This window comes from Cebus imitator, unplaced genomic scaffold (assembly GCF_001604975.1).
Source record: "Cebus imitator isolate Cc_AM_T3 unplaced genomic scaffold, Cebus_imitator-1.0 Scaffold121, whole genome shotgun sequence".
NCBI classification, from domain to species: Eukaryota; Metazoa; Chordata; class Mammalia; order Primates; family Cebidae; genus Cebus; species Cebus imitator.
The window spans coordinates 5,233,992-5,257,738 of NW_016107436.1; the positions used below are offsets into that span (position 1 = coordinate 5,233,992).

Consider the following 23,747-nt stretch of genomic DNA (forward strand, 5'->3'; position numbering starts at 1 on the left):
CCAGAGTGTTTTGGATGGCTTGTTTGAATGAATTCCTAAGTCAAAGGGGGCACATTGACCCTGGTTTTTCTTGGGCAGAAGTTAGCTTCCACCTCTTCCTGACCCTCACTCTTCCATGCTCACTGATCCTCCTCCATGATCCCCAACCCACTTTTTAGAACACAAAGCCAGTTTTAGTTCCGTCTTCCTGGTGCTCTCTATGGGCCTCCCATTCATGTAAGATCATCACATTTTAGCTCCTTCTTTTCTTAAGGAGGACAAAGACTCTCCCCAGTTAAGCCTTTCCTTTCTCCTCAGGTCTCCCTTTTCCGACTCAGCCTTGGTTTACCACTTAGATTTGCCATATACCATAAAAATGAGCAACAACATTTGACTAATTATTGGCACTTTTTTTTTTTAACCAAACATCAAGTTGGTGATGAAATTATTTGGAAATATCAACCAAGCCCCAAAGACAAAGACGACGACACAAGACTACAGGAGAAGGCACTCTGGGATGAGATGATACTAACACACAATACCCATTGTATATCCAGTTCTAAGTGTTTAATATATATTAACCCTGTTACTTCTCAAACAACCTCATAAAGTAGGTACTACCATTATCATCCCAGTTTCACATAGCAGGACACTGAGGACCAGAGAGGTAAATGGTAGAGTTGGAGATTCTAATCAAGGAATTCTGGCTTCAAAGATAATTCAAAGACTTGCCCCCAACTGTGGGTCAAGAGCTCAGGTTCCTGACTGTCTGCATTGTATTCTTTCTTATCTACCTGCATTCAGCAGCTAACACTGCATTATTGCTGCTGTTGGGGGACTATCCCATAACTGTTCAGCATGGAAAAGTTTAATACAGGTTCAGGCAGGTGTTCAGTGCTGATTTTATTTCCTATCCATGGATGTTAAACAGAAATTTGCCTTTCCCCAGGCTAACCCTAGAAAGTGACAGCCAGCTGTGATAAAAATGGAACCATCTGTCTATGAGCCTGGGCTCAGGGTATGAAGAGATACCCTGGAGATTGTTGTTCCATCAGGTGCTGGGAGGAAGATATGGGGGTTGAAGCTTGCCAATGAATCTTCAGAATATGTGATTCCCCTTGGCCCTTGTATAGCCAGTGGAGCGAGGTCCTTGTTTGATTTGGAAAGGTGGAGCTAACCATCCTCGGGGCTCTCAGTTGCCAGGGTCAATTGTCTGCATATCTATCTTGGTTCAAATAGGATTTGGCTAGAAAAAGTCTCTAGAGATTGGCCCCAACCCCACCCATCCTCCCTGCCTTCCATCTACACCTCTGCCCAGATGACTTGTTAGGTAAATATGACCTTCTGGCCTTTCAGGGTTGTTACAACAATGCAAGATTTAAAATCTACCAAAAGCAGATGCTTGCTGTTCCAGGAACAACACAAATCCAGATATAGGGCTTCAACTGGGGCTGGAGCTTGAGGCTTATGTTCCTTTCCTCTTCCTAGAGCTCACAGGAACCATCCAACAGGACAGCTCAACTCATGAAAGGGGATCCTGGCCTCTTTCCACATGCAGTGCTTGCTCTTGTCCTCAGCCTCCTCAACCCAGTCATGAACTTCTCTCTTGACTGTTTCAGTCCAAATTACATTGTTAGGGGGAGCCAGAAATCAGTTAAAGTCAGTATTTCCAAATCCATCCAGTCCTGCTCTGGGAACATAGTAGGTACTCAGTAAATTCGCCCAGCTCACTGAGGATTGAATCTCCTGCTACAATGGAATTTTGAAAAAATCCATCACTCACAGTCTGGTTAGCACAATCTTTGCTTTCACTTTCATTGGGACATGCTGTGCCTAAAAGTGAAAAACCACAGGCCATTAGGCCTTACAGTGTTTGGCAAAAGAGGAAACAGCAAAGAAGACAGGTCCATCTTCCTTTCTCCTGGAGTCAGCACTGAATTCTTTGTGGCAAAGTCCCTCCTGGTGGAGTCTCTGGGCCTTTGGCTTTTTACTGTTTGGACTATTTGTATTCCTTAGGATCCCTACCAGAGACAGAATCTTGGGCAAGAGGTGACATCCACAAGAGCCCATTCTCTTAGTGACTGAAAGCCCTAGGGAAGGAAAAGGAGGGCAGGAAGAAAGTCTGGAGTTAATGCTTTAAATGAGGCTAAAAAATTTACCCACTGGGTTGTCATTCTTCCTACTTTTTGTCTGTTTCTATCACACAGGTCACCCACCAAGAACTGACTCTACGATTTTACCCCTGTGAGCTGCAGGGAAGAAAAGGGTGCTGGCTTCTGCTCTGGCCAGATTCCTTCTGAGTGACTTGGGGAGTTTTACTGGGGGAATCAACTCTCCTTTACCTCAATTAGCAGTAAAGCCTACACAAAGACACTGGGAACATGACAGCAAGAGGCCACCTGCCTCTCGACACCCCTAGATGACACACTTAGTGATCCCAGCGGAGTACACAGAAAATTCCAAAGAGACCAGGGGCCACGGGTTCCTGGTGGAACCATGGCAGGAAAATTATCAAAGACAGAAATATGAGACTCTGGGCAATGATAAAATAAATCATTTTAATGGAAGGCTTTCTGAGACTGCAACTTTTTCTTTTACTATGAAATAGTCAGTTTCCCTGCCCTGGGGTTTCTTAGGGAGTGCATGGCTGAACTCCCACTCCACAGAAAGTTAGCATGTTACTCTGACACACTACGTTGAGCCCCTCCAGGGATCCAGAGGTGTATCTGCTAGGAGACTGAAGTTAGCTGGTAGTCAGTCCACGGTATTTCATCCCTGTGTCCAGGCCTGAGGGAGGGGACAAGGGGCTTCACTTCCCACTCAGGGTGTTTCTCCATAAGGGAAGAGAGGGGATAGATCACTTTTGAAATTTTGACTCTGACCTTTACAAAGAAAACTAATAGACACTTTAGTATTATATACAGGGCAGAGGGGAGAGGACACGGAGGGGAAATTGCACTTAATTACAGTAGTTTATAGTTTACAGCCATTGGACAAATTTACTTCTTTAAAAGAAATCTCAAGATCATTTGGGATGGGGTGGGGGAGGGAGTCTGCGGATATTTACAGTGTGTTTGGCTCAGTTCAATAGCACGCGTCCTCCTCTCCTCGTTTCAGTAACAGATTCAAGTTTTTGCATCAGTTTGTTCGATGAAGGATCACAACGTAGAAACAACGGCTTTCTTGCTTCCTCTTCGGCGGTTCCTTGTCTCCCACCTCCAGGACAGACAGGAGTCCTTGACATCGTGGGAGAGGCATCGTGGCAATACTGCATAGAAGGGAAGCTGGGCTCCGGGCTGCGCCTCCTGAGAGTGGATTGTCTGAGGTGTCAGCAGGATGCCTGTCAGGTAAGCAGGGACCTCTCGCAGGTGCTTGTCAGGTCACTGGGCTTTTCCATGGCAGCTGCCCAGAGGGTGATGGTGGGGAAAACAGGGTCCTTGTTGCTGTGCACAGAGTGAGTGATGTGTGGGCATCACCAGGCTTGCAGAGGACACTGCAGAGAGAGAGGAGGGAGAATGCTCAGCTGTGTCATTTGGCAGGGACATAGGCCATTAGTTTGGCTTCTCCAAGTGAGCTGATGCCCAACTCAACCAGCAAAGAGCAGCAGGTAGAGGGCTGGGGGCCTCGAGTATGCTCAGTTCTGCAGTTTTCATCCTGAATCACACTTCCTGCAGGAAAACCTGGGAGCTGGCTTTCCTGGCCACTTCAGAAGACAGAAGCGAATCGTTGGGGACCTTGAAATTGTCCTAACTTGCTGACCTGAATCCTGAAGTTGGGCTCCTCTTTCTGTGACAGTGGAATTTATGGAGTGCTCAGTGTGCTTGAAAAGGCAGCTGGATGATAAGCTCTTGCCTGTCGTGGAAGCAAGGGTCTCTTCCTAAGACCTCTAAGAGCAAAGGTCTCCTGTACTAACGCTTCTCAAACTTTAATGGACTCACAAGTACCAGAGAGCCTGTTAAAATGTGGATTCTGGTTCAATTCTGATTTATAGGCCTGGGGTGGGCCTAAGTGTCCACATTTCTAATAAGTTCCCAGGGTGTGCCAATGCTGCTCACTAGGGCGGCAAGGCCAGAAAGCACACGAGAAAATGACCACTCACACCACTCATCAGGGAGTTTTGCAAATGGCAAAGTGCTTTCTATGGGTTTCTTACTTTGGGCTAAGAAACTCACAGGACCAGGGACAGGATCCAAAGGCTGAGGACCTCTGAGGCCATCCTTGAGGATGAGCCAGGGCAGGAGACCCCAGAATGGCTGGAGAAGACCTCAGGAGGAGCCACCTCACCCGACTCAGGGCAGCGTCGCCCTCAGGGCCTGGGCCTTATTCGTTTGAATCGTCATGGAGCGTCATTGCTCACCTTTTAACTTCTGGAGAGTCTCTTTTTGCCTCCCTCTGTCTCCTCTTTCCTTTTGCTTTTGTTGGTATCTAAGGTTTTGCCTTTGACTTAGTGGTTTATTCTCTCAAGATCCCCCCTAAACACACACACCCCAGAACCTACCAATACTACTAAAGGCCACTGTTACCTCATTGATCAGTGCTCCCACCATAACCCTATGAGGATACCATTATGTCTATTTGACAGATTAGGGAAACAAGGCTCAAAGTAAGTCAGTGAATTGCTCAAGGTTTAAGAACTAGGAGAGTGTGGAGCCACAGCTTCAAACCAGCTGTGTAGGTGGCCACTCCGAGTATGCTCTTTCTATCACGCTAGGAGGTGAGGAGCCTTCTACTAAGCTTTGTTCTCTTGGACAAGTTACTGTCTCTGTGCCTCAGTTTCTTCCCCTATAGAATGGGAGTTGCTGTGGGATTGGATGAGTTGACACCTGTGGAGTCCTGAGAGTGGTCCTTGGCACAATTGTTATGAACATGGGGTTCTTCAGCCCATGCGGCTCCTCAGTGCTCTTAAGAGTGGGGCTGCAGGCTGGGCGCGGTGACTCACAGCTGTAATCCCAGCACTTTGGGAGGCCGGAGCTGGCGGATCACGAGGTCAGGAGTTCGGGACCAGCCTGGCCAATGCAGTGAAACCCCATCTCTACTAAAAATACAAAAATTAGCTGGGCACGGTGACGCATGCCTATAATCCCAGCTGCTTCGGAGGCTGAGGCAGGAGAATCCCTTGAACCCCGTTGTGAACCAAGATCATTCCATTGCATTTCTAGCCTGGGCAACAGAACGAGACTCTGTCTCAAAACAAAACAAAACAAAAGAGTGGGGCCGAGCAGCACGTGCATGTGAGGAGGCAGGCTTCTGACCCTTCCACATTCTTGAGACATTGGTCAGGGTCCTCTGATACCCTTTGCCTCCTCTTCCTCCCCTGGCCCTCCCCACTCTCCAGTCTCTTTACTTCCCACTATCAGCCTTTTTCCAATTTTCAGATTTCAGGTGGAGGAGAGAGAAAATGGCTTGTGACCTTGCAGGTTTCAATAGAAGAGCAAACAAGAACGGCAGATAAGGAGACGCCAGTGAGATTCTATGACCTGTCATTAGGGATGGGCTTCTCAGCTATCAAATGTTTGCTCACATAATAAAATGGTGGCGGAGCCCAAAATGTTGTCAAAGGAACTGGAGTTATTTGCCCCCTTCAGAGTCTAAACACAAACATCTGATAAGGGGTGCACTGTGGTCCCTTAGAACTGGAGGCCCAGCACACGCAGGCCCACGGGGGCCTTGCCCCGAAGATCTCTGAGTGACTGCGGGGCCGTCCTTCTGAAAGGTGTGGTAGCTGTGTCAAACGTGAAAGGCATTCTCATTCTAAGAGGATTTGTTACATAATAGTAAGAGCGAACATTACCGAGGTCCTACTGTGAGCCAGGCGCCATGCTAAGGGCTTCACAAGCATCACTGCCTCGAATTCTTACATCAACCCTTTGGAGTAGGTGATTATCACAAATTCATTTAACACATGTTTGAGTGCCTACTGTGTACTGAGTACTTTTTTAGACACTGGAGATGCACCTGTAAACAAGACACTGTCCACTTCTTCATAGACTTTACCTCCTAGTGAAGGCTTCGAATAATAAACAAGTAAACAAATGCACGCGCAAACGCACACGCATGAACACACACGCACACGCACACACAACTTTAGGTGGAGATGAGTACTCCACAGAAACATAAGCATAGAGGTTAGGGTAGCTTGAGGAAAGAGATTAACTTAGATGAGGGAATCAGGTGAGGTCTCTGCAGTGGTAATATCTGAGCTGACGGAAATGAAGAAGCAGGCATGTAGCAGCGCATGGAAAAAGAGCTCCAGGCAGACACCGCAAACGCAGGAGTGCTGGAGTGGGATGCTTCAGCTCTGGCACAGCTAAAACTGCGTGGGCAATGGAAGGAGGAAGGTGGTGACAACTGCAACATTGGAGGTGGCATAATTACATGGGGTCCTGTACGTCCGTCTCTGTTTTAGTTTGATTGTAATGGAAAGCTACTGGAGAGTTTTGACAGGGGATCAACATGCTTGATTTCTCTTTGTAAGAGATCACTCTGGCGGACAGACCGCAGTTGGGCAAGGGTGTAAGTGGGAGATGGGCAAGGGCCACCTAAGGAGACTGGGGAGAGACAAAGGAGGCTGGGCTGGGACTAGGACAGTCCTGATGGGGGTGTGAGAAGAGGTCAGATTTGGGGTGTATTCTGGGCCCCCTAGTAGAACTTACTGATAGACTGGATGTGATGGGGAGAGAAGAACCAAGGGTATGCTCGGCTAACTCACTGGAACAACTGGTACCAGTGTTGGAAATGGGGAAGCCCACAGAGGAGGCAGTTTTGGTAGGATGAAATCAGGGCACAGTGAAGACTTCCTATTTTAGGCATGTTGAATTTGAGAGGCTTATTAGATATTTTAGACATGCATGTCCCTGCCGAAGAAGCATGGTTTTGGGAATGGGCACTCAGTAGGGAAGACTGGACTGTAGACAGAATTATAGAAGCTATCGGTGTGACACTTGTCCGAAAGCCACGGGACCGGAGGAGATCACCCAGGAGTGAGCATAGGCAAGAAGAGGCCAAAGAGTGAGGCCCGGGCCCTCCAACACATAAATGCTGGGAAGGTGAGTTGCCAGCTGAGATGAGAAGTGGCCAGTGCCGTAAGAGAAGAACCAGGAATGGCAGTATACTAAACTCCCATGGAGAAAAGGAGGGAGCAATCAGCTGTGTCAAAGACAGAGATTGAAAAGTCACCACTGGATTCAGCAGCATGGTGACTTAGTGAGCTGGACATGGTGGGTGTGAGGACAAAAGCCTGTCTGCAGTGATCTCAAGAGAGAACCGAGGGTGAGGAAGTAGAGACGGTGAGGACAGGTAAGTCACTTCTATGATCATGAACTTATGTGATATTCATTGTAGCTCCATTACTTAAAAGTCATGATTATAATTCTGGTTTTACAGATGAGGGAAGTGTGGTCTAGAGAGGTTATAAGTAAGTTGGCCAGGGTCTCGCAACAGCAGAGTTTGCACTCTTCACCTCTATGTAGATCACTTCTTTCAACCCCCTCAACGGGGGAAATAAATGCCCTTTGCCACTCAAAACCCTATTCCCAAACTCATAGCTACTCGGTGGTGCCAGCAGGTGAAGTCAAGAGTGACCCAGCTTCCAGGGGCTGGGCGTTTTCTTTGAGACAAGCACCGAGGGAAGTGTTTTACCCAGTTAGTCCTTTCAGTGATCCCATGAAAGAGATATCATTATCTTCATTTTACAGGTGAGCAAACAGAGGCTCAGAGAGACTAAGACATTTCTATGAGGTCATACAGGTAGACAGTGGTAGAATCTTGAGCCCAGATTGATGCTCCCAACCATCAGAACACTCTGCTTCCTCACCCAGTGAAGAAGTCGGGAGAGGGCTGGGTGCCGTGGCGTGATCCCAGCACTTTGGGAGGCCGAGGTGGGCGGATCACAAGGTCAAGAGATCGAGTCCATCCTGGCCAAGATGGTGAAACCCCCTCTCTACTAAAAATACAAAAATTAGCTGGGCGTGGTGATACACGCCTGCAATCCCAGCTACTCGGGAGGTTGAGGCAGGAATATTGCTTGGACCCGGAAGGCAGAGGTTGCAGTGAGCCGAGATCACGCCATTGCACTCCAGCCTGGGCGACAGAGTGAGGCTCCATCTCAAAAATAAATAAATAAATAAAGTTGGGAGAGAGGGAACAGCTGAAGGGGACAGATGATAAGGCTGCCCACCTCCCCCTTTTCAGCGCCCTGACTAGTTACTGCTCTGGGGGCCCTTTCTTGACCGTCCCATAAACTAGGAAGTCAAGCAGCAGGGAGAGAACGATGTGGAAACAGGAGGTGGCTCACAACCTGCCCACACTTGTTCTAACTGAGGTCAGTGCTTGCTGTGGTCTTGTTTCCAGTCTAGTGGGGCATTGTTAAACTCAGGCACAAACCCACTCACAGATAACTTGCCAGCACCCAAGAGTTCAGGAGGAGGGAGAGGTATGTGCTGTGGAAGGGACAGACAGGCAGTAGCTGCAGAAGGATTCTTCGCAGCGAGAGGTCCCAGCCTGGAGTTCCTGACCCGTAATCCCCAAGGCCCTTGGGGCATGTCTGCCTTGACAACAGGAAGTACTGGAATCAGACAGATAGAAGTACAAATCCTGGCTTTAGCCTTATACCTGCACAACATTGGGTTATTATGGGTGCTTAAAAGTGGATATTGGAAGGTGAATGTTGTTTAATGGGTTAGGAGTGAGAAAACCAGTCTGGAAGTCCAGCTCTGAAATTTGTGATCTGTTTGAACTCGGCCAGATCCATACCCATCTTTGAACTTGTTTTCTGCTTTGTAAATCAGGTATAAAAATAACAACTTTACAGAATGGGTAAGGGGGTTCTTCAGGAAATGTAAGCTAGAAAAGCATTTGGGGTGCTGCTTGGAAAATGGAGGTATCAAAAAATATGAGTTCTGCATTCATTCATTCGTTCATTCACTCATTCACTCATTTGTTCATTCATTCTTTATTTACTGAACATCTGCGATAGCCCAGGCATTTGGCTAAGTCCAAAGGGCATGGGTGCTTTGAGAGGCCCTGAACTATTTGCTTTTTTCCATGGAAGTGGGTGAGCGAGCGTCTGTGTATCAGCAGGAGAATGGGAAATGGGGATCTGGAGTAGGATGTACTTGAGAGATGGTAGTAATCCTGAAACATTTTCTTGTCCCAGACTCCTTTGACTACACAGAGACCAAGCACTGAGTTGGACATTTGGAGTCACTAGGCTGGGTGCGCAGTGGCTCACGCCTGTAATCTCAGCATTCTGGGAGGCCAAGGCAGGTGGATCATGAGGTCAGGAGTTCGAGACCAGCCTGGCCAACATAGTGAAACCCCGCCTCTACTAAAAAACACAAAAATTAGCCAGGTGTGGTAGCACATGACTGTAATCCCAGCTACTCAGGAGGCTGAAGGGGGAAAACTGCTTGAACTCGGGAGGCGGAGGTTGCAGTGAGCCAAGACCACACCATTGCACTGTAGCCTGGGTGACAGAGTGAGACTCCAAAAAAAAAAAAAAAAAAAAAAGCAAGAGTCACTGGAAGGGGAAAATACCATCTCCTAAAGGATCACAGACAGGAGAGAAAACAGGGAGGGAGCTACCACTTTTGAGTACTTAACTATGTACGAGGCACTCTGTTAGGCACATTGAATATTTTGTGAGATGTGGATGGGATTTTTCCCATTTATAGATGAAGAAACTGAGTCTCCTAGCAGAGAATTAACTGCCCAAGGTTATACACCAGGGGGTGATGGAGCTGAAATCAGCTCAGGTCTGCTGGCATTTCCTACCACTGTACAATGCCTCTAAAATAGCACTGCTCAGGATGTGTCCCATTGACCCGAGCAGGGTGCATGCTAATTGTCCGGTCCAGTGCACACATCAGCAAGTAAAATGTTTGGAGAAGCCCTGCCCAGTGGGATTTAACTTTGTGTAATCCAGCAGTCCCCCTAACATATTTGACCAAGGCATCCTTCTGTCTCCTCATTTGTATGTCCCTGATACCTAGCGATATGGTTTAGATGTGTGTCCCTTCCAAATCTCATGTTGAAATATGATCCCCAGTGTTGGAGGTAAGGCCTAGTGGAGGTACTGGATCATGGGGGCAGATCCTTTATGAATGGCTCAGCGCCATCCCCTTGGTGATAAGTGAGCTCTTACTCGAGTTAGTTCACACAAGATCTGGTTGTTTAAGAGTGCAGCGTCTCCCTTTTCTCTCTCTTGCTCCTCTCACCATGTGACATGCCTACTCCCCCTTTTCCTTCTGCCCTGACGGTAAGCTTCCTGAGATCTCACCAGAAGCAGATGCTGGCACTACATTTTCTGTACAACCTGCAGAGCCATGAGCCAATTAAACATATTTTCTTTTTAAGTTACCCAGCCCCAGGAATTCCTTTATAGTGATGCAAATGGATGAACATAAAAAAATGGTACTGGGAGCGGGGCATTGCTATAAAGATACTTTAAGATGTGGAAGCAGCTTTGGCAATGGGTAACAGGCAGAGATTAGGAGTTTGGAGGACCAGAAGAAGGCAGGAAGATGAAGGAAAGTTTGGAATTTCTTAGAGACCTGTTAAGTGATTTTGACCAAAATCCTGATAGAAATACGGGGAGTGAAGGCCAGGCTGATGAAGTCTCAGATGGAAATGAGGAACTTATTGAGAACTAGAGCAAAGGTCACCCTCCTTACGCCCAGGCAAAGAACTTGGCTGCATTGTGTCCATATTCTAGGGATCTGTGTAAGTTTGAACTTAAGAATCACAGCTTAGGGTATCTAGTGGAAGAAATTTCTAAGCAGTAAAACATTCAAGAAGTGGCCTGGCTGCTTCTAACAACCCACAGTCAGCTATGGAAGCAAAGGAATGATTTACATTTGGAATGTTGGAATTTACGTTTAAAAGGGAAGCAGAGCATAAAATTTTGGAAAATTTGCAGCCTAATCCTGTGGTAGAGAAGGAATTCAAGTGGCCTATGGAGCAACAACTTGCTAGAGAGGTTAGCCTAACTAAAGAGAGCCATGTGCTGCTAGGCAAGACAATGGAAAAAGGGCATGGAAGCATTTCAGAAATCTTCTAGGCAGTTCCTCCCATTTCAGACCCAGAGGTCTAGGAAGAAAATATGGTTTTGGAGGCCAGACCAAAGGCCCTGCTGCCCTGCACAGCCTTGGGACACTGCTCCCTGCATTCCCGCTGCTCTAGCTTCAGCCCTGGCTCAAAGGGCCCCAGGTACAGCTTAGTCTACCACTCTACAGGGTGCAGTCTATAAGCCTTGCACAGAACGCCAGAGTGAAGAAGGCTTGGCAGCTTCCACCTAGATTTCAGAGGATGTATCAGAAAGCCTGGGTGCCCAGGCAGAAGCCTCTTGAAGGGGCAGAGCCCCCACAGAGAACCTCCACTAGGGCAGTGCAGAGTGGAAACGTGGGACTGGAGCCCCCACACAGAGTCCCCACCAGGATACTGCCTAATGGCGCTGTGGGAATGGGTTTGCCACCCTCTAGACCTCAGAATGGTAAAGCCACTAGCAGCTTGAAACCTCAGCATGGAAAAGCCACAGGGGCAGAGCTGTCCAAGACCATGGGAGCCCACCTGGCATGCCAATGTGCCCAGGATGTGGGACATGGAATCAAGGATTATTTTGGAGCTTTAAGGTTTAATGCCTTCTCTGCTGGGTTTCAGACTTGCATGGGGTGTTATCTCTTTCTTTTGGCCAATTTATTTCTTTTGGGATGGGAATGTCTACCCAACGCCTGTCCCACTACTGTATTTTGGAAATAAGTGTACATATAAGCTCATAAGTGGAAGAACTTGCTCTTGAGTCTCAGATGAGACTTTGGACTTTGAGTTAATGTTGGAATGAGTTAAGACTTTCAGGGACTATTGGGAAGGGATGATTGTATTTTGCAATGTGAGAAGGACATGAGCTTTGGGAGGCCAGGGGTAGAATGATATGGTTTGGATATGTGTCCCCTCCAAATGTCATGTTGAAATGTGATTCCCAATGTTGGAAGTGGGGCTTTGTGGGCATAGCATCATAAATGGCTTAGCCTCATCCCCTTGGTGACGAGTAAGTTCATGCTTGAGTTAGTTCACGTGAGATCTGGTTGTTTAAAAGAGTCTAGGGCTAGGCATGGTGGCTCACACCTGTAATCCCAGCACTTTGGGAGGCCGTGGTGGGCAGTTCACTTGAGCACAGGGTTTGAGACTAGCCTGGGCAACATGGTAAAAAAAAATGCAAAAATTCGATGGACATCATGGTATGTGCCTGTAGTTCCGGCTACTCTGGAGGCTGAGGTGGGAGAATTGATGGAGCCCAGGAGGTTGAAGCTGCAGGGAGCTGTGATTGTGCCACTGCACTCCACCCTGGGTGACAGAACGGGACCCTGTCTCAAAATAAATAAATAAATAAATAAATAAATAAATAAATAAATAAAAAGAGCCCAGGGCCTCCCCCTCTTCTCTCCTGCTCCCATTCCATGTGACACGCCTGCCCTACCTGCACCTTCCACCATGATTGTAAGCCTTCTGAGGCCTTCAGCAGAAGCAGATGCTGGCATCATGCTTCCTGTACAGACTGCAGAACTGTGAGCCTTTTAACCTCTTTTACCCAGCCTCGGATATGTCTTTATAGCAACACAAACAGACGTCGCTATAAGCCATACATTTGAACACACCAGCAATGGATTTGAAATCCCTTTTGGAATAGAAGACCTTAAAAAAAAAAGAACAGAAATGCCATCAGGTCTCTTTCAGAACTCACTTCTGACCCTTTGCCTTGGAAACAGAGTTTTTACAAACTGTCTTTGCCTTGGGTATCTTCTGCGGTCAGGAGGCAGCACATTTACCCTCATTTAACTTCACTCTGCCTTTCCCATTTCTCCCTCTCTTTCAACTTGTTGAAAGAATGTTTCCTGACTGGAATACAGCAAGTGAGCTTACTTTCTTACTCTTGTTCCCGACCACAGAGACAACAAGAGTGGCAGCAGTTGTCATCGAATTTTAAAGATGGGTAGTGGAAGGCAAGTATTTGGAGGCAAAGACCAAAGCCTGAAGGTCCAGCTCTAGAGTTTATCATCTGTGTGACCGTGGGCAGGTCGCTTTTCATCTCTGGGCTTTAGTTTATTTCTTTGTACTTAGGAGGTTGCATTAAAAAGGAAATGATGAGACAATGTTCGTGAGAAGTATAAACTGTAATGTGCCACATGAGTATTTTTCATCCTTACTGAGTGTAATAATCATCCTCATCATCACAGAAATGAGTCTATTGCCAGACTCCTGAAATATCTGGGGACATGGAGACAACGCCACAGCATTCTGGGAGGCCACACATGCAGCTTCAAGGTCTGCTGGCCACTCTGTCCAATGGAGAGAAAAAGCCAGTGGGGGGCTGGTGCAGCGTCTCAAGGAGCATCTTAAAGTATTTTGATTAAGAGATCATTTCCTGAATTCAGAGGACTTGTTTCAACAAGCAAGCATCAAAGTCAACTTGGGAAAGGCAGGAATAATTAATCATGGTCCTGTCTGGGGCTGACCAAGCAGCAGATGGATTGATAAACCTTTCAAAGGGGAAGGTATTCCCAAGGAGGACTGCTGCGCCTGGCTGCCCCCCTGATTGAGATTTGTGAGCACAGATAAATGTTTTCCCTGCTCACTACAAAGAGTGGGAACTCGCACGGGAGTCGAAGGGCAGGGTAGCGAGGGGTTGTCCTTTCATCTTCTATTGGGTGAGAGAAGAGTAGCAAAGCAGGTCCCACACACCTCTCCCTCTACCCCCAGCTCCAGAGCCCAGCTGCCCTGGCCCTGTGTATGTTTCAGTGCCCAAGACACCAGGTATTTAATCTACACCACGTTGCTGAATCCTTAGAACAAGCAGATGTTACAACTCTTACTTTAAAGATGAAGAAATAAAGGCTCAGGGAGGTCAACGTCACCAACCAAATGGCAGAACGAGGAATAGAACCCACCTGCTCCACTATGCTCTAGGGCTGGGAGGAGTTTGGAGCAAAGGAAAGAACAGAGAACCCTGATCCCATGAAGGAACCTGCTGGGAAGCCCATGGCAGTGGATAAAGTGTGATTTGCAGGGCTCTGATGAAAAAAAGATCATCAACAAGACCAAATTCTGCTGAGAGCCTTTGACATGAAGTTCAAGGTTGTCACCTACTTATCTAGTAATCAATAGAGGCCAAACAGTTCTCACACTGCACAGACCCCAGCTACTAAAAGATCTCATTGTGTTACTCTGGAAACTTCACTTGTGTTCAGACATCTTGTCCTGTTTTCTAACTCTCAGGGTCTTCTTGCGGCCCAGCAGTGAGCCTCACCATCAGCTACCTGTCTTTACTATTCCATCACCTCTTTTCGGAGGTGGGACTTAGTCATCAACTGAAACAGTGACTAAGCCTCTGGATTCCCCACTTCCAGTGCACCAGGAAGTTGATTCTAAATTTCTTGATAAAACCCCAAGTGGATGCATACCCCTGGAAAAGCCAGGCTGTCTACTGGGGAGTCCCCATGGGTTGGCATAAGTGGGTCATTCTCAGAGCTTATGGCATTCCGGGTCCAGCCTGGGTCCAGGGGAATCAGCCTCAGGACCTCTGACTTCCTACTCACTTTCTCCACTGACTACTTTGTGGATCCTCAGGGATCCCTCTTGCAAAGCATGGACCTCAGCAGGGGATCTATCCTCCTGAGCCCTCCTTGGAAATACCTTTTCCAGGGACCATTGATCATTCTATTGGGGAGCACTCAATTTCAATGCCTAAGCGCTCTGTGTCATCCAGTCTCCAGTGACCTATCAAACTTTTGTCCTGGTTTAGTGCTTTTAGTGGGGAATCTGGGGGAGCAATAATAAGCCCTTTCAACCTGTGGCTTTTTTTTTTTTTTTTTTTTTGCCCTGGACCTTAAGAATTCCCTTTGCAAGTAACAGGGAGCCTCAGAAGGACCAAGCTTCTTCTGGCCAAGTGTGTGCTTGCCACGCCCTCTGCACATCAATAGCCTTAGTCATATCCTCCCCACACCCCAACCCCCGCAAATCCTGCTGGCATTACCTGTTTACTTGAAGACATGTTGGTGAGTGTGCTGATGCTGCTGGTATCTGTGACCACCATTGCAGATGGAAACCGGGAGGTGTGGGAATACTGGGGGGGTTCCTGCTTGTGCGCGTACACTGGAGAGAGAGTGAAGACAGAATCAAGGTGCATACCCAGGCACATACACAGCTCCAGAGCCCCCATCCCACACCATAGCTCCCATTTCCCCAGGCAGATAAAAGGGTTGGTGCATTTAAGTGAGGATTTTTTCATATTAGTTATCTATAAGATTCATGTAAATTTTAAGTCACATGATCAACTCCTGAAAGCATGTGGACACTTGGCCGTGAGGGAGAGACCAGCCTGTTTTCAGAACATGGGGCCTACCAGAGAGGCCTCTAGTACAGAAAAGGGGTAAAGGTCACTGGCTGTTGCCTCAGCTTGCCCTTCTCATGCAGGGAGGCAGGTTATTTCCTGGTCCAGGGCACCATGGGCTCTCTCTTCATGGGGGGCCAGGCCTGCTGGGCCTCAGCAGCCTACAGGTCCTTGGTGACCACTCTCTGACTGTCCCACCCAGGCCTGACCACTGAGGAAGTCTGGCCAAGCGAAGGGATAGGCGCAAGTGGGGAGCACATTGCCAGGCTCTGGGAGGATGGGAAGTGGGGCACATGTGGTTTCAGACTCTGCTACAGGCTGTGGCAGATTTTTAGAAGCCACTAAAATGTGATTGGAATGTGAGATGGTGCTCAGAAACCAGCTCCACAGGCCTGGGTGGGGATTGAGCCCTGAAGATAGATGGCTGGACTTGGCTGTTCTTTTTCAAACCCACAGCTTAGCCGATGCAGCTAGGGAAGAAACACAAATCTCTTTCACCATCCTTGCCTTCTAGGAGTCCCTTTTTAAATAATCTTTATAATTCTTTATGCTTACCAAAGGCAGTTCAGCCCTATGTTTATTTCATCTTCATAATGACCCTAAATGCATACTATTTCCATTTTATGGATGAAGAGATTGGGCTCAGAGTGGCTAAGTAACTTGCATTAGGCTACATGACTGGTAAGTATCACAGGCAGGATTTAAATCCAAGTCTGTCTGATCTAAGACTAGTGCTTTATACTGAACACTTCCTTGGGGTTTCTGAAGCAGTGAAGCCATGATTTCTCCCCAAACTCCTGTGTCAGGGTCTGCAGCCAGACCTGGCCAGAGGAATGGAAGCCTGGGACACAGGATGAAAGGCAGAGAAACTGAGGCTGGGATTGGATGGGAAATAAGTGGTTGCGAGGAGGCTTGGGGTAGGTATAGAAATTGGATATGAGAAAGTCTGTGTGCAGGCGTGCAGGGGTAGTGGGAAGGAAGAAACTCTAATGCCCAGGATGGCATGCCCCTGGTATTTTTCACTTGTGTTCACGGTTCTTGATTAGAGGTGTTTGGGGTGTATAAATTGGAAGACATGGGACTCTAGAAGATTCTTCTATTTTAGGGAAGGCAAACGGGATGCAAATTAGATGCCAACTCTGATCATTTGATAATGGCTGCTTGGAAGTTTGGATTGCAAAGGCTAAGTTGAGGTTCACTGGGAAAAGGTGCTGGTGGTTTAAGGGCGCTGTCTTTTCCAGAGGTGTTGGAATGGGAAATTGGGCTGAGTGTTCCACAGGCTGTCTGTCTTCAACTCCCCTTCACCTGTAGGCCTACACTTTCTTCCCCAAACCTTTCCCTAGCGATCTCAGGGGTAGAGAAGGGGACTAGAAAAAGTACAGCAACACACAAGAGTTATACTTGAGAAATAGTCTTGGTTGGTGGATCATAGGCGGGGCAAAGTGACCAAACCAATAAACTTCCGAGAAAGTTCTGACCCAGAGAGGAAAAGTGGTTGGCCATTGAGGGTCCTTAGTGCTCCCTCCCTCTACATGCCCGTGTCCTTACTGTGTGAGTTCTGCAGCTGAGTCACAGCAGCCATGAAGGGCTGCTGGGCCATGTGGCTGCCTGGGCTCTGCTGCATGAGGGGCTGCTGGTGAGGACTGTGCAGCTGCTGGGAGAACTGGACGGGCTGCAGGGCTGCCAGGCTGCCGGCCACACTGTTGATGACAGGGACACTCTGTGCTTGGGAGGTGTTGAGGCCTGTGGGAGCAAGAGGAAAAGATCAGAGACAGTGTCTGGGATGAGGAGAGGTACATGGATGTCATCATTTGAGCCCCTGCTCAATGTGCCAGTCACGGGGCTGAGCCTGTTACATAGATTACACGCGAGGTGAGTTTAAGAAACTGAGACTTGGAGAGATTAATTTACTTGCTCAAGTTCCACAGTGAGTTGTGGGTTGGAGATGGGTATTAAACAGATCTAATTAAAGCCTGAGAGTCTCCCACAGTCATCCTGTGACCTCCCAAACTTAGCTCTCTTGAGGTTACCAGGGCTTTGGAAAAGCTGGCTCTACTTGCCCACTCCATCCATGCCAGGCTGTGAGGCTTGCCCTGGTGCCCGCAGGGCAGAGTTAAAGGTGTCCACACTGAGGCACAGGTTATTGCCAGATCTATCTGTCCAGTAGAGGGCAGGAGTGTGCAGGAACCCAAATTTTGATTAAAAATAACTTCCATAGTCCCAGAAGTATGAAGTTTGGAGACCCTTATTTATAGACTTTAAAAGACCCCGAGAGAGGTCAAGTGCCAACTCTCTTGACTGTAACAGAGAGTGGAGAAAACACTGGATTCAGCCAGTCTATGAAGTGGGCATCTCTTATCTGGCAGCATAGGGCTTGTGGCATTAAAAGGACCAGGTTTTAGAAAGAGGAAGTAGTAAGTTCAAGGCTGACTCTTGGCAGGTACAGTGGGTCTTGCCATCTTTCTGTTCTGGGGATGTCAGGGCCCCTGTGACTTGGAACTGCGCCTGTATCCTCAGGCCTCTTTAGAACCTGGGCCAGCACTGTGAGGAATGGATTCCCTGGTACCCACTCTCTCTCTCTCTATCTGAGAGTGACACTGAGGAAGACAGCTAAAGTAGGGCTGGAGTGGTGACAGGACGATCAGGAGAGAAGACACGGACCTACTTCCTGGGTCTGTCTATGTTCCTGTGGGGGGAAGAATGGGATGAAGAAGGAATCCAGGAAAAGGTCTGTTTTAGGTGGATGCGGAAGAGACACCTAGAGAGGGTTTCCTGAAATGGAGAGGGTTTCGTAAGCAGGTTTGTGGGAAGTCTTCAATGGAGATAACACAGAGTCCCCAACAATTGCCTACTGGGAGCTTTAGCTGATACTGTTATCAGAAACCTAAAAGGCGAGACGAGACATCCGAGCAGAAAGGACAGGGCAATAATCCCACTCCTGGCTCTCCTGGGTGGGGGCTGGGGAGTGCAATCCTCTGATCACCCTCAGAACAGCACTGTCTCCAGTTCCCCAGGGGGCTCAGCGTCTCCTCAAGCCAGCATTTCACCAGATACCTTGATTACCTTGTTTCCCTTTCCTACCTCCTGCTTACGGTCTTAATCTCCCAGGAAGCCCCATGGGTTTGCTCTTTCTGAGAAATCTCTGAGGGCACTGCTGCTGCTCTTTTTGGGAAATCACTGCCCAGAAAAGCAAATTATCCTGTGTAGAGTAGATGACATTTGAAGACATAGTTCTGAAACCTGCATGTGCTTCAGAAGTCATCTGGGGGAACTCTTTAACAAATAAACATTCCCGAGCCCCACCCAAGACCTAATGAGTCAGAACCTTCAGAGGTGGGGCCCAGGAATCTTATTTTCAATGCAGTTTGTGATCCTGACAGACTGAGAGCCACTGATGTCATTCCAGCTCCCTCAGTGGGTAAGTCTTGACCTTTTCATCTGTTTCTGTTTCTGGGCACTGGTTCTTGCTTGGGAAGTATGCTATGCAGTCCGAGGAAGAGATGAGGAAGAGAATAGGATAAAGAGATGAGAATGAGTAGAGAATAAGGATTTGGCCCTGCCAAATAATCCGTTACCATCTTCTCCACGGGCTTCTGCAATTCTGAGGCAGGGCCTGTGGTACTCAACACGTCAGTTAGTTAAATGAGGATGCCTGCAACCAGTTCCTCATCTTGACGCTCTGTAGTGTAGGACCTCTGTGTCTCAGCAGTTTTCTGGTCATTGTCACCATTCCTCATGTTCTGTTTACCCCAAGTGTACACAGACATGTACACACACAGCCATCCTTCTAAAGTCAGTGTGCACTCTGGTGTACCATGTCTGAACAGGAGATTAGGAGATTAAGGATCGTTGTGAGACGATAGAGAAATATGAGTAGAGGAAATTAGGAGGAACAAAATGGAAAGATATAGACTAGCCCCAGGCAAAATTTTAATTCAGATAGTGCCTGAGGGGGAATATATATATATATATATATAAACTATATGGCAGTGAAAGCTTAGCATGGGAAGAAAGAAGGTAAGTGGGACAGTTTATTATTTTGGTTGTAGAAATAAGGAAGTAGAATATCTTCCCCATGGGGCTTTTAATCAAATCTTCTAAATTGCAAGCAAGCTGGTTTTAGGTATCTTATCTCATTCCCAATCCAAATTCTGTTATTAGTATAATTACCATATTCCATATACCAGAGGGCCCAGTCAAAAGGCAGTATATTTAAAATGATCATTTATATTGTGAGTCCTCTAAATGCTTCTCCATTCCCATTTTCCTTCTGCCAAAATAAATGCACTGTGTGACAATTTCCAAGAAGCTAAGGATAGAGTGAGAGCCACATATACTCATTCAATAAATTTGTTTGCCTCCATCATGTTCTGACCTCAAAGGATGCATAAGTCATTCTCTTCGTGAGAATCCAGGTTCCGACACTAGCTAGAGCTGATTTAGGGAGAGAAGAGGAAAGAAAGAAAGGGCAGAAACAAAACAAAGAGGTGGCCAACATGGGCCCTAGACACCACGAGCACGGTCAACAGGGGTAACACAAGGTTGAAAGAAAGCTGACCAATGTGCTACCCTTAGATCTCTCCCAAGACGTCCCAGCAATATGTCCAAGGGTCACAAGGATGGTTTTGAGAAACAATGACTTGGCCTGAGCTGTCATGGTGAAGCTGAAAATATGTGGAATACTCATCAACATGAAAACTCTCAGAGACATCCACACCCACAGTTCACTTCAGCCTTCTCATGCCTCGAGATGACCCATCTATGGGAGGCCACAGGCTTGCTGTTGAATATGAGCCTCCTAGAGTTGGAGGGACCTGATCTATCGCCCTGTCTTCAGGCATGTGCCAAAGTGACCTATTTCTCCTTAAAGTTTTCAAAGCTCTCAGATATAACGACAGTTTCCGGGTCCTCCCTTGGCGTATTTTCTCTGCTGGCCAAGGAGGTTTCATATACTACACAAAATTCCCTGTTTAGAAGGAAGCCGGTCATTCTTACTTCATCATCACCAAACATAAAGAACCTCCTGAAAAACCTACCACCTACTTAGGAATGAACTCAAGACAAAGTATACACTATTATATATATTCATGCTTTAGAGATTTACAAGCATGTTCATGTTCACTGTCATTTGATCACTTCAACAACCTATTTTATAGATGAGGACAGTGAATCTCCTAAAGGTTCAGTGATTTGACCCAGGATGCACAGCTGCTAAACGGTGACCAGCATGCAAATCCATTCCATAATTCTCTCTTATTTTAGGCTAACCAATCCAAATATCAGGTTTAAGGAGACAGATGAGAAACTAAAGAAGTTAAACCAAATCTACAAGTTGTGGGTGAGTTTGAAGACCTACAGTTATTTTTACCATATTAATTTGCTTCCCATTCTTCTTCTCCCTGTCCCCAAGTTTTCTGACCAAGAACAGAACTTACTTTGTGCAATTGCCATGACTCCAGAGAGGGGTGTCATGATGAGGTTTTGAGATTGCTGGGGATTATGGTGGGAGAGGCTGTGGATATTCGTCAAGGTGCTGACCGGGGGCAAACCTCCTCCAGAGACTGAGATCTGAGGGAGAGAAAAAAAAACAAGAGAAACATGGATGGACGTGGACTACAAAGAGCAGTTTCCAACATGATGTGACTTAGCGATTCCTTGGCCTGGCTAGTTCTTAAATTCATTCCTTCATTCACTCCATAACAATTATTGGCTGGGTGCGGTGGTTCATGCCTGTAATCCCAGCACTTTGGGAAGCCAAGGCAGGAGCACTGCCTGAGCTCAGGAGTTCAAGACCACCCTAAGCAACATGGTGAAATTCCATTTCTACGAAAAAAGAAAAAACACACACAATTATGATATGTCTACTGTGGGACAGACACTACCCTAGGTGCTGAGGATAGAGCAGTAAGTAAAACAGACAATGATCCTTGCCCTCGTGGCACATCTATTGTTGACTGTCTGAGTTACTAGCCAGCTTCAGAAATTACTAAGGGTTGGGGAGATTAGCCATTTTAGGGTGTCTCTACTTTTTTCACATCTCCATTACACATAACAACATTTTTTATTTCTTTTTAGGTTAAGAATCCTATATTGTAATCACCATTATATTTTAATGACAGATTAGTATGAGAAAGCTACTGAATTTTGTGTATTTACTTGGTACATGACCCACTTCATTAAATCCTATTAGTGTCTCTTCCTCATTGATTTTTTCTCCAAGTACATAATTGTAATACAAGCATCTAATGCTAACAGGGTCTTTTCCCTGCTAGTACTGATATGTCTACATGTCCTAATACATTGCTTAGAGCTCATAGTATTAAACAATAATAGCTGTAATGGATGTGTTTGTTTTGCTTCTGATGTTATCAGTACTGTTTCTAATGTTTTTCCATTAACTATAATTATAATTTAAGGGTGCTACCAGCTTTATACACGTGTACTTTTTCATGATAAATAAGTTTACTACTTATAGTTTCAAAATATTTTTTTTCTTTTTTTGAGGTGGAATCTAGCTCTGTCACCCAGGCTGGAGTGCAGTGGTGTGGTCTCGACTCACTGCAACCTCCACCTCCCAAGTTCAAGCAATTCTCCTGCCTCAGCCTCCTGAGTAGCTGGAACTACAGGTGCTCATCACCATGCCTGGTACATTTTTGTATTTTTAGTAGAGATGAGATTTTACTGTGTTGGCCAGGCTGGTCTTGAACTCCTGACCTCAGGTGATATGCCCACCTTGGCCTCCCAAAGTGTTGGGATTACAGGTATGAGCCACTGTGCACAGCCTCAAAGTAATTTTTAAAGTTATTATTAAGAAAGGACTGGCCCATCTCATTCTGAACTAACCCAGGCGTGGCGTGCTTGAGAGCCTCAGGAACCCTGAGAGGTGCTTTAGGGTTAGGATACACCAGATATCTGAGTAACTTAACTTTACTTCTTCCATCTTCCACCTCCTGGAGCTCTTCAGACTATAGGTCTCACACCAGCACCCAGGTAAGATGCTATCTCCTACCCTGCCCTTCTGGTCAACCCCATAGCGTCCAAGGTTAATTTAAAAAAGAAAGAAAGCAAAAACCAAACAGGTTTGTTTGTATTTTTAAAATAAGCATCAAGAAATGAGTTAGGGGTCACATGGCCAAGAAGGAATTCTGACCACATCAAACAAGAGAGAACCAGCCTGTTTGCTGGACTTGTTTTTCATAACGTCAGAGTCATTAAAAAAAAAAAAAATCGTAACCTGCCCTCAGACTGAATCTTCTGGGTAATGTAGTTCCTTTGGAGAAAGTCAACCAAGTGACAGTAATTTCTCTGTCATTTCAGCATTTTGTTAATGGTGTAAGAGAAACGTGGAAGCCAATGATAAAAAGAATTTAAATGTGTGTGGCTTTAGAATTTGTAAAGTGCTTTCACTGATGTCCTTCACTGATAATAACATAAATAGGGCAGGCATTATTACTATCAGTCCCTACATTACAGATTAAGAAACTGATCCTCAGAAGAGTTGAGACTATTTCTATGTCACTTGACTTGCAAGTGAAGAAGCCAGAATTCAAATCCAGTTTTGCTGGAGCTTAAATCTTATCAACTTACTAAGTTTGGGCAACCTTGATCAAGTTACTTCCCATTCTAAGATGCAACCATTATTAAAAAAAAATTTTTTTTTTGAGACTGGTCTTGCTCTGTCACCAGTGCTGGAGTGCAGTGGCATGATCACAGCTCACTGCAGCCTCAAACTCCTGGAATCAAGCAATCCTCCCACCTCAAACTCTGGAGTAGCTGGGACAACAGGCATGCACTACCATGTCTGGATAATTTTTTTATTTTTTGTAGAGACAGGGTCTTGCTGTGTTACCCAAGCTGGTCTTGAACTCCTGGGCTCAAGCAATCCTCCTACCTCACCTCCCAAAGTAATCCACCATGCCTGCTACAACCTCTATTTGGCTCCTGGACTGAAGGAAGCTAGGACACTGCTTAGGGTATCAGTGGTGATCCTCACATGATAATTTGGAAAGCCTGAATTATATTAATGCTGTCATGGTCTCTTCACTATGCTAGGTGCTTTATGTATTTGTAATCTACAAGATTGGCATTATTATTCTTATTTCATGGATTAAGGATACTGAAGTTTAGAGAAATTAAGAAATGTGCTCACGTGGTAGAATTGGGGTTGAAAGCCAGCTATCTGCCACCAAGGCCTGAGCTTTTCACAATTAGGCTATATTGCTTGACGCTGTGAAAGCATCCAGTATGTGCTTTTCTTTTTTCTTTCTTTCTTTATTTTTTTAAGGTTCAACATGCACAGACTGCAATCCTAAAGCTGGCCAGTTTTTTGTCAATGTATGACATTTGGGCACAGGGGTGGGAAGGGGCAGACAGTACAACAGAGAGT

The 23,747-nt window shown here is 46.4% G+C and overlaps 1 protein-coding gene across 4 annotated transcripts in view; it reads right to left on the bottom strand.

The window, feature by feature from the left end:
• Positions 1-2,515: 2,515 nt before the first annotated feature.
• HNF1B (HNF1 homeobox B) overlaps positions 2,516-23,747 on the bottom strand; it is a 60,508-nt gene continuing 39,276 nt past the window's right edge. For 2 of the 4 annotated variants that reach the window (XM_017539893.2, XM_017539892.2), the window contains exons 6-9: positions 20,797-20,929; positions 16,910-17,104; positions 15,005-15,123; positions 2,516-3,472 (exon numbers count right to left, since the gene is read on the bottom strand). In XM_017539893.2, coding sequence (XP_017395382.1) covers positions 3,452-3,472; positions 15,005-15,123; positions 16,910-17,104; positions 20,797-20,929 — 468 coding nt within the window. In that variant the 3' untranslated portion in view covers positions 2,516-3,451. The remainder of the gene's footprint in view (positions 3,473-15,004; positions 15,124-16,909; positions 17,105-20,796; positions 20,930-23,747) is intronic. The other 2 variants (XM_017539894.2, XM_017539895.2) reach the window with 2 other exon arrangements.